Consider the following 10,055-nt stretch of genomic DNA (forward strand, 5'->3'; position numbering starts at 1 on the left):
AAGGCAAGGAACAGCTTACAAGAGTGAGCACCATTACATAGTCAATCTATGGAAGGCCTGGATGAGCTGCATAAAATGTTTTTGGCACATACATATATATATATTTATAAAGGAATACCCACCACACCCATACAAGGCCTTTCTCAATTATGGAACTTCTAGTTAGTCTGTTTTTGTTTTTGGTTGTATGCTGAAATGGTATGTTATTATTGAAGGCCATGAGTGATAACACTGCCCTGTTTATAAAGACACTACAATGAGAAAGACACAGTCCCTGAGCTATGGCTACAGGTAATGTATGAACTAAAGGGTCATGTAATTATGGTAACCATATGGGTCTTTCTATATGTCTGCAAAGGCAATGGGCAAGACCACAATTGCTGAACCAAATCAGTGGAGGAAAAGCATAGCATATATACACACCCATTCCAGGATATTTAAGAGCATAATAATAATAATTATAATACCTTAACAACAAAAGATACATACATACAGCCTTTGTATTTTGCCGCATGCTTGAGACAAGTATATGAGGGGCACAACACAAAAGACAGATGTATAGCTGATAGGCCAGGTAAAATCAACAACAATGAAACCATACGTCCAAATGAATACCTACAAAAAACAAATGTAATACACAAGACTAATCCTGAAGGGAGGTGTTTAAACATCCAAAATGAAATACAAGCATGGGTTTCTCATCTCAGCTTGTGCCCTCGTCCAAAGCCATCAGGCAGTCCAGCTGATCCAACTTGGAGCACAAAAGGGAGTCCAGGTCCTCTGGCCGGGGGTCGTCCTTAGAGCTGGACCATGCACCCCGCCGGGGTCTTCCGCCTGAGGATTGCCCGCTGGTCTTCTTCTGAGTGCTGCTACTGGTCGCTACTGGCTTCCGGAGCTTTCTGACCAGGCCTAACTGGGGGAATTCGACAAATCGCTTTACTCGTTTCTGCCCAAGCAGACAATTCGAGCCATCACGCCGTTTGAGTGGGGCCTCGAAGATGGTCTCCAGGCGTCTAAAGGAGGACACAGTGAGTGACTGAGTGAATGACAGTGAGGCTACAAACAATAAGTGCTGGACATTTAGTAGAAATCCTATTATTTAGGAGCAAGCAGCTAGCTCACTGACAAGAAATGCTAAAGATCAGGAAGATACCAACCACACAGTAAGGAGTTGGCAAGTGATGATTTTATCAATAATTGTATTAAGAGAATTATGGTATTGTTGAAGTCTAAAAAGGGGAACTGACCCTTCTGCTGGTTTGGTGAAGTTTTTGTTGGTATAGATCTCTTCAATGCTGAACTCTTTCTTCTTTAGCCTGTTAGAGAATAAAACTGCTCATTACATACCGACTACTGATGCAGGAAGAAATGTATACAGGAATATAGTCATACATGTCCGTTATAACATACCATACATACATACATACATACCTGATTAGTTTGGGTAGACCCATTGGGGTAAGATTTTTAGGAGGCTTAGGCAAAGTTTTACGAATGCGTATAGATGAAACCTTTCCCTGTTCGCCTTGCTTTGTTTCCATCTGTGATGGGGTAGAGTCCAACAGTTGCATTTTGGGTGAAAACAAGGCAAAAGAACTGATAATACTGTTCACAACAAGAGTGTGACTGTATATGAAAACTACAATCACAAAGCAATGTTGTTCTAGAATGTTATTATTATGCAACAAAAGACCAGAAAATTGATTTTCGTGGGAGTTCTAGAATACTACGTTTAAGCAATAAGGTTCGAGAGGCAGTACGGTATCGTCAATAATGTACTTGTTCGAGGGAGTTGTTAGGCCCGACGCGCAGCGGAGGGCCGGCAAACCCTCGAACAAGTACATTATTGACGATACCGTACTGACTCGAGTACCTTATTGCTTTTATAACACGGTTGCCAGCGACTTTATAAATATTAAGTACAATTAAAGTAAACAGTAAGCTGCCTTTCAGCACAAAAAAGTTGTAGACACCAAACGTTGTGTATCGCATTTCAGTAGCCAAGAGTAAATAGTCCCCCTTTGTGTGGCTGTTGCTATGCAACAGACAAATAGCATTGGAAACTTCACGTCTGTTAGACCTAGCACAAAAGCTACGTGTGTTTCAATGGGTTTTTGGTCTAAGCGCTAAAAGTCACCTACAAATAATATTCGAGACTTTCAGTAAAGACTTTCAATACTCTGCAACATTTGCGTAGCACAGAAACAACTAACCGAGTCAATTTAGACATATAAAAAGTCGTATAGATAGCTCAATGCACATGAAACATTCCCCACTACATTAGCCACAACACGCCGCCATCTTGGATAGATATTTCCTTTTGAGTGCGCACTGATATGGAACGCTCTGGTAGATGAAAACAGGTTGTACAGTTACTATACCGTTGAATATAGCACACCCCGGAACTAACTCTCAGAATGGTGGATTACATCTACCCGTGTTATAATTCCATCTACCCGTGTTATAATAAAATATAAAACTACAGAAACAGAACATTACTATTCCATCTCTGTGAACAAATAAGGAAGGACATCAGGAGAGAATATTTTAAATGGAACGAAAAGTGTCTAATGTAAGCCAGACATTAAGTGTGAATTACTAAGGCCCCGTTCCATTACTACCACTTCACCCTAGCACTTCGCCCTTCCACTTCGTTTGCGCGTTCGTGTGAAGGGGTAGGGTGTCCCAATTATTTTGGACCGAAGGGGAAGTGTTGTTCAACCCTTCAAACGACCCCTTCAAACGGAGTGTGATCAGAACCAGACTACGGCTGAAGGGAAAGATTACATTTCCCAGGATGCCTTGCGATCCCCTTGGTAACCAACTGACTCTAAACATTTTGAAAAAGATGGCTGCCAGTGCAGCAGTGGCGTTTCTACATTAGGGGCTGGTGGGGCAGTGCCCCACCAGACCCACGAGATGGCGCTGTTGAGCAGAAGGCTCAATCCATTCCTACTTCGTGGCAAACAATATATATATATTTTTATATGCAAAGTAGCGTACATATTTGTGTGAATAAACTTGACTCACAAGCATTATAGCCTTGTTTTGGAGTAATTTGATTCGTGTGTTCTACTGCCTGTGAGCTTGCTTGAATGAACGTTAGGTCTATATTTCCGTTTCCTGTTTCCGGAGGGGCAAAGACCCAGGCTGCCCCACTGTTACCATAGAAACACCAATGAGCGCGAACCACACCGGCCAAAGTTAACATTGAGGCTAGGGGCAATTTCAAATTTGCCCCTAGACATTAACTGCGTAATCTACGTATTCTACGTAATGTAGACTCTGGGATAATGCGAAACCCGCGAGAACTCTACCCCGAGACTAAGCAAAAAAAAAAAAAAAAAAAAAATACAGTGAGAGTGGGATCAGGAGTTACAGGAGACTTACAGAAGAGTTCACTATCGGTAGATTTTACACAATTTTGGAAGAGATTTTTAAATATAACAATGAATAACGTAGATTATTTGCTGAGGGTGCAATTCAGCACATTGCCCCAGGAAGAGAAATTAGAAATAAAACGTTTGGGACCACACAGACCAGACGACTTTATTCTGAACCAGCCTGGTGAGAAAACGAACCGAAATTTCAAGATGGAGTGGTTTGAAAGAAAGACATGGCTAACTGCGATCACAACAAAAAGAGCACTGTTTTGCTTTCCATGCCTTCTTTTTGGAAATACCACTAACGCAGACTCAGTTTGGACCACTGATGGCTTTAAAGACCTGAAGCATCTGGCGGAAAGAACGGTAAAGCATGAAAGTAGCAAAGCTCATATCAATTGCGCCATGAAATTGGGACTATTGGGACGGGTCAACATCATGGCACAGCTGGACAGTGCTTATCAGCGGAGCATTTTAGAGCACAACAAGCAGGCGGAGGAAAACCGATATGTACTGGGGAGACTGATATCGTGCCTAAAGCTGTGTGGGAAGTGTGAACTGGGTCTGCGTGGTCACGATGAGTCAGCCGACTCTGTAAACCCAGGCATTTTTAGGTGCATTTTTGAAACGATGTGCGAGGGCGACACCAGGCTGAGACGTCACTACGATTCGGCGCCTACGTTCAAGGGGACATCAAGCACCATTCAGAACGAACTCCTGGATTGCATGTTTGAGGTCTACAGGTGTGAGGTGGCCAAGCAATTGCGGGACACCCAGTTTGTAGCTGTCCAGGCGGATGAGACCACTGATGCCTCATGCAAATCGCAAATGGTCATAGTCCTGAGATACATGGTGGACAGCAGCGTCACAGAGCAGTTTCTTGAGTTCATTGAAGTGAAGGACAAAACTGCCGTTGGCCTTTCTACTGCTATGAAACATGTCCTCGACCCACTGGGACTGACCGACAAGCTCATAGCCCAAACCTATGACGGGGCAGCGGTTATGCGTGGCAGTGTAGGCGGCGTGCAAGTACTTATAAAGGAAAGCTACAAAAACGCAATATTTGTACATTGCTACGCACACCAGCTGAACCTAACTCTGCAGCAAGTATGTGCATCCAGGATCAGTGAGCTGAAGGAGTTCTTTGCTGATCTGTCTGGATTTGCCACGTTCTTCTCCATCTCACCGAAAAGAACGGCTGCTCTGGCAGAGACATCGGACAGGCGGATCCCGCGGCCACCCGGCACCCGATGGAATTTTAAAAGCAGGACCGTGAATGTGGTATGGGAAACTCGAAGATATACTGGAGTGTCTGGATAACATTCGCAGTCAACCAGGATGGGACAAGGTGTCCATCAGCGAGGCATTCGGCCTCTCCATTCACCTGCGGGACCGTACGTTTCTCCAGCTGCTGGAGTTCTTTGCCAGAGTTATGCCAGAAGTGGATGTTTTGTATGGCATACTACAGAAACGAGAGAAAGCAGATGAGATTGGTAACCAAGCCAGTGAGGAGCCGGGCACATCAAAGCGCAGGAAAACAAATACACCTGCCGTGATGAAGGAGGCCTGTGATACGATGATTGCGCAAGTGGAGGACCGGTTCTCACAGAGTGACCATCTTATTGCCGCACAACTGGTGGACTGCACACTGTTCCCAAAGTTTGTTAAGTCATTCCCGGAGGCCCAACTCGCCTGTGCTATCAAGCTCTGGCCCACAGCTCTGATGAACGAGGGGAAGCTGCAAACTGAGCTGACTCTTTTTTTACGGACACACTGAGCTGCACACAGGGAAATCTGCACTGTTGCTGTTCAAGGCCATTCACGACAACAACTTGCAAGAGGCCTTGTCTGAAACCTGCACTCTACTCAGCATCATCATCACAACCCCCATGACGTCTGCGGAGTCTGAGAGGAACTTTTCAACGCTGAAAAGGATAAAGACTTTCACTAGGAACACGATGGGACAGAAGAGACTGAATGCCCTCTCCATGCTTTCTATTGAAAACACCTTCATTAATGGACTGCTGGATTTTAACGACAAAGTAATCGAGAGGTTTGCTCAAGCAAAGAACCGTCGAGCCAACTTCCTTTTTAAGTGATCGGCATGGTGAGTCAAAACCTTTTTTTTTTTTTTTTTGAGCTGAAGGAGATCGTCTTTTTGTTTTTACAAAGATTTGTTTAATAAATTATGGAAGTTATTGAAGCTATGTGTCTGTCTAATCGTTTTACTTTCATGCTATATTATAGTGCGCACCGCTCTGAGATTCTTTGGAACGAATAGTGCGTTTAAAATATAATGCAATATTATTATTATTATTATTATTATTGGCAACATATTTGTGTCGTACTGAGCACTAAAGCATGTGAAATGTATTTGTAATAGGATGTCTGCTCCCTGCTGGCACTCAAAATGCAGCCCATAGTATACCTGACTGGTCTATATACATAGGCCTACTGTTATAATAATCAGCTACCTCTATTTTTGTGACGTAATATGACGTCATATAAATTTGCCCCACCAGAAATTTCAGGCTAAAATCGCCACTGCAGTGCAGAAAAAGAAGTTTACAAATCAATGGATATCTTCGCAAAATACTATAAAAAAATGTAAACACATTGGGATTTTTAGCTGATCATTATGCAGAATAATATTCCTTACAGTTGAGTAGAATATGATTGTTATAAAAAGATCGCTATTTTCACAAATGAACGTCTGTCTATGCTGCTGAGAGTAGCCGAGTAACGTTAACGTTAGGATGTAAAAAACGCAATTTTATGACATGTGGGTATATGTTTGCCAAAACCTGACGTGTGTTCAAATTCGCAAACAGAGGAACACTGTTTGCCTTGCGTTTTTGGTGAAACGTAGCCTACAGTGGAGCTGGATATGAGTGGTGTCCAATTTCTCAGGTAAAGATTTAAATCCCTTAACACATCTCACTCCGTTGTGAAGGGGCAATCCGCAGTGAAGGGCACTTCGATGAAGTGGTAGGGTCAAGGGAAGATGAATGGGACAGGGCCTAAATAACCAGATGAGAAAAAAATCATGTTAATCTACCTTAATTTCTGAATCGGACAGAGCTTTTTCCTCAGGTATTCCTCTCGACAGCAGATCGAGATTGACACTACACCTGTTCTCCTCCCCATCCTCAGACTGCTGCCCAGAATCCTCTTCACCCTCTGAGAAGACCTCAGAATGGCTGCTGTGTGCAAAGAGAAACCAGGCAACATCAGTTATCATGCCTTCAGTTACTTATGAAGGCTTCCATCGATAGTCAATTCATTACCTTTATTGTAAGAAGCAACAGTAATTTAATAGTACTCATCATAGTTGTATTAACATTTATTTAAAATCAGTGAAGGGAATATACTGTATATACCGCCTCTGCACGTCCAGGTGACAATTTCAGTAGAAGTTTAAACCAAACAGTAAGGGTTTGACTTATGCCTCTTCGGTTGGGTAGGGGCCAACACATCAATTACGATTAGGATTTTTAGACAATTTACCTGCAATCTTGGGATACAGAGGCTGAGAAATGGCTTGATCTGGGATCTGGGCTGCATGTGAAGCCAGGGAGCGAGTGATGACCAGCAGAGCTGGATGCAAAGGGCGGGGATGAGGTGGAGCAGGACAGGGTGGCACCAGGGCTTAGGGAGGAGGAGGAGGTGGTGGAGAGGCTATCGTCATCATGAGCCTTGCGTTTCCCTCTGTCTGATCTCCTCGACAGAAAAGCCAGGGGACTGGACAGAAAGCTGGAAACGAGGGCCGTGAAGGAGGTGGACGGGGAGGCCGTGATGGGACAGAGTGGGTGGGACGGGCTGCCGTATAGGCCGCCTCTACCGGTGGGGTACACCTCCTTGCGGAGACACAGTGGTGCAATCTCCCTCTCGATCTCCAAACTGCAGACCGTGTGTCGGCGGGCACGCTTGGAAGGTGAGGGAGGGAGGTGTGGGGAGGGATGCAGGACGGGACGGTGTGGTGTGGGAACGGGGGGGGCTTGGCCATGCAGGGGAAGAGTAGGGGATCTCCAGGATTGGTCATGGTGTGAGAGAGAGGGTATCTCAGGGCAGGAGTTGCTCCGCATGAGGCGATTGGAGCCGCTACCTGTCGCAGTGGCCTCATGGACCTTCTCCGCGTCCATAAAAGCGCTAGTGTCTTCCTCTCCGTTATCAGTGCCATCTACACAGTTCTCCTTTATTGAAGATGACGGGGACATCCTCTTGAGCGCTTTAGGACATCCTCTTTCGGATGGCATCCTTTCACTTTCATCTGTGGAGTTCTCCTCGCAGATCTGTTCCATGTTCTCTTGCCTGCTTTTCTCCCCACTGTCACATGTCTCAGAGACGCTCTTATCCAGCTTGAGAATGGAGGCAGATGGAGAGTCATCAGGAAACTCGTCGTACATCTGACCCCGTTTCTTCATCAGCCTCCTTTTTCTGCCACTCTTGGAATATGATTGTGCTAGGGCTGTTGTACTTAGAAGTGACCCTGTTGAGTTTGACAAGTTGGGTGAAAAAACAAGGCTGCCCTCATCTTCAGATTTCAATCTTGTTTTGTTTGTTACCAGGTTGCTATCGTCCAAAGCAGCAGTCTTCTTTGCCGGCTGCCTGGGCTTCCGAGACAATGAACCAGTGATGGTGTCCTCGTTGACTCTTCCATTCGTGCTGTTGTCATTATGTGACTTATCTGCATAAAAGCTAACAGCAAGGCAATCTGTGAAACAATCAGCATACTCATTTTCAAGTGGGTCAACTTTTGCCTGGGCAGGTGTTGACTGCTTTGATCTGGCCTGTCCTCTTGTCAATCTTTTGCTACCTTCCAATTTTAGTGCAGCATCCGAAAAATCCACCTCTGACATTTCCATGTCCACGGTTGACTCATGCGAACTTGAGAGAAGGTTCTTTCCGGAATCAGTAACCTGATTGTCTGATGTCTCTGAGTACAAAATATCCTCAGAGATTTCCAGCCATTCGCTTAAGCATTCCTTCGGTGAAACATCCTTCTTTTTACCTCTTCTCTTTGTAGCTCCCTCAACTTTTTCTACTTTTATTCTCCTCTTTGCCTTGACAGCCCACTCTGGATCAGTTTCCAGGGGCTTTCTTGTCCGCTTCCTCTCTTCGGGTTGAGGTCGTTTCAGTGTGGTCTCACCATCATTCTGTGTCAGGCCAACCTCTTCATCTGATGACACCAAACTGCTTCTTTCACCTTTCTCCTCTTCACCTTCGACTTTAACTTCCTCATTGAACGTCACTTTTCTCCCCGTACCTTTCTGCAAGCTATTTGGCCTGTATGCTGCAAAGGGTGCTGGAGTAACAGAGATGCTCTTGGGCAGTTTCCTGGGGCTTGAACGGATTTGCACTTTCTTAACGGGGGTGGCTTCCTCAAGGTCCTCTTGCTCCGATGCCCCGTCAGGTTTGGAGAATGAGTCGGGAGGTGTGTCAAAGACAGATGAATCAGACAACCTGATCGCCTTGGCATCTTTCCTTTCTGAATCGACATCATTGGATGAGCTCGAGTCACCGCAGGGCTCAGAGGCCCCACTGAAGACAGACTGGTTACTGCAAGAGTTAGGTGGGTCTAGATGAGCCGGCTGCTCATTCCTGAGTAGGGCACCACGTGTCAAGCGAGAGGAGTCAAAATCACATTCCCTTCCTGGTGGCTCCGTTTTACACTTCAACTCTCCCACTGTCTCCAAATGTTCACCGTCTCCACAGACCTCATTGGAACTTCCATCAAACTGTAGTTTCTGGGTCACACGAGCCTGCTGGTTGTGGACGGAATCACTGCTTCTGTCTGCTGTTTTGTTAAAACTCAAAGCTTCCCTGTCATGCATCCCTATCGTGCCTGAGGACGGACAGTCAGTTGGTTTGAAAAGACGGACGGGGCTCATCACGATCTCTGAGAAGCTTGCCATCTTGCTTTTGAAAGAGTGTAACAAGGGACCAATCACCCAGCGCTTGGCAGCAGTCGGGCTCTCAGGAGTCTCTTTGTCCTTCGCTGAGTCACAGGACTGCAGCTCCTGCATGGACCTTTCAGAGGTGGTGATGTCCATCTGGGCTTTGGCTGAGGGGAGCGCCATATTCTGACTGGAGCCTCTAACACCTTTGTGTCTACGGAACAAAGAGAAACAGACCATGAATAAGGAAATGAACAAAGGTGCACACGTACAACCTCAACCTAAAGACAGCATTAACAACATTACAATTTCAGAATACTTGGACAAGTCTGGTTATATTTGAGTAACATTTATTATTATCCATCCGGACAAACATGTTAACGAACAATATGTATTATATTTGGAAAAACCAAAAAAGAATTTACAAAACAAAAAGTCAACACATACCTAAATGATTTGCTAACTGCTGTGTTTTCATCCCCACAACTTGCCTGAAAGGAAGAGAAGTATAGAAATTAAAGATGGAAAAAAAGGTATGTACATTTCTGATCCAAATACAATGAAGGCGAACCTGTTAAGATCAGTGAGGCAAAATTAACATTTTGGCACAACCAAAACATCATGGCTCACTTAATCTTGCATTCAGTAACCTAGCAATTGAACCAACCAAAACATCACGTCTCTGCCATGTATGCTTGGGTGTATATGATTTCCATTTCAAGTGCACATATGGATATTATCAAATAGAGTTATGAATATGCTCCCAGTTTTAGAT

At 44.7% G+C, this 10,055-nt stretch overlaps 1 protein-coding gene across 1 annotated transcript; it reads right to left on the reverse strand.

The window, feature by feature from the left end:
• Positions 1-377: 377 nt before the first annotated feature.
• On the reverse strand, positions 378-7,537 carry prr14 (proline rich 14). Its single transcript, XM_080856805.1, has 5 exons — positions 6,891-7,537; positions 6,442-6,586; positions 1,432-1,541; positions 1,248-1,316; positions 378-1,013 (listed from the first exon to the last, which is right to left on the reverse strand). Exons 1-5 carry the CDS (start codon positions 7,523-7,525, stop codon positions 704-706), a joined length of 1,269 nt encoding a protein of 422 aa, XP_080712931.1. The 5' UTR covers positions 7,526-7,537; the 3' UTR covers positions 378-703.
• Positions 7,538-10,055: the final 2,518 nt, after the last annotated feature.

The sequence above is a fragment of the Sprattus sprattus genome, assembly GCF_963457725.1.
Source record: "Sprattus sprattus genome assembly, chromosome: 18".
In the NCBI taxonomy this organism is placed as follows: Eukaryota; Metazoa; Chordata; class Actinopteri; order Clupeiformes; family Clupeidae; genus Sprattus; species Sprattus sprattus.

Excerpts from the sequence above, each read along its gene's own strand:
- prr14 (XM_080856805.1), bottom strand. The coding sequence starts at position 7,525 with ATGGACGCGGAGAAGGTCCATGAGGCCACTGCGACAGGTAGCGGCTCC. Across the intron at positions 6,587-6,890 it reads TCTGTATCCCAAGATTGCAG|CAGCCATTCTGAGGTCTTCT; the intron begins GTAAATTGTCTA and ends CTTTGCACACAG. Across the intron at positions 1,317-1,431 it reads GGTCTACCCAAACTAATCAG|GCTAAAGAAGAAAGAGTTCA; the intron begins GTATGTATGTAT and ends ATTCTCTAACAG.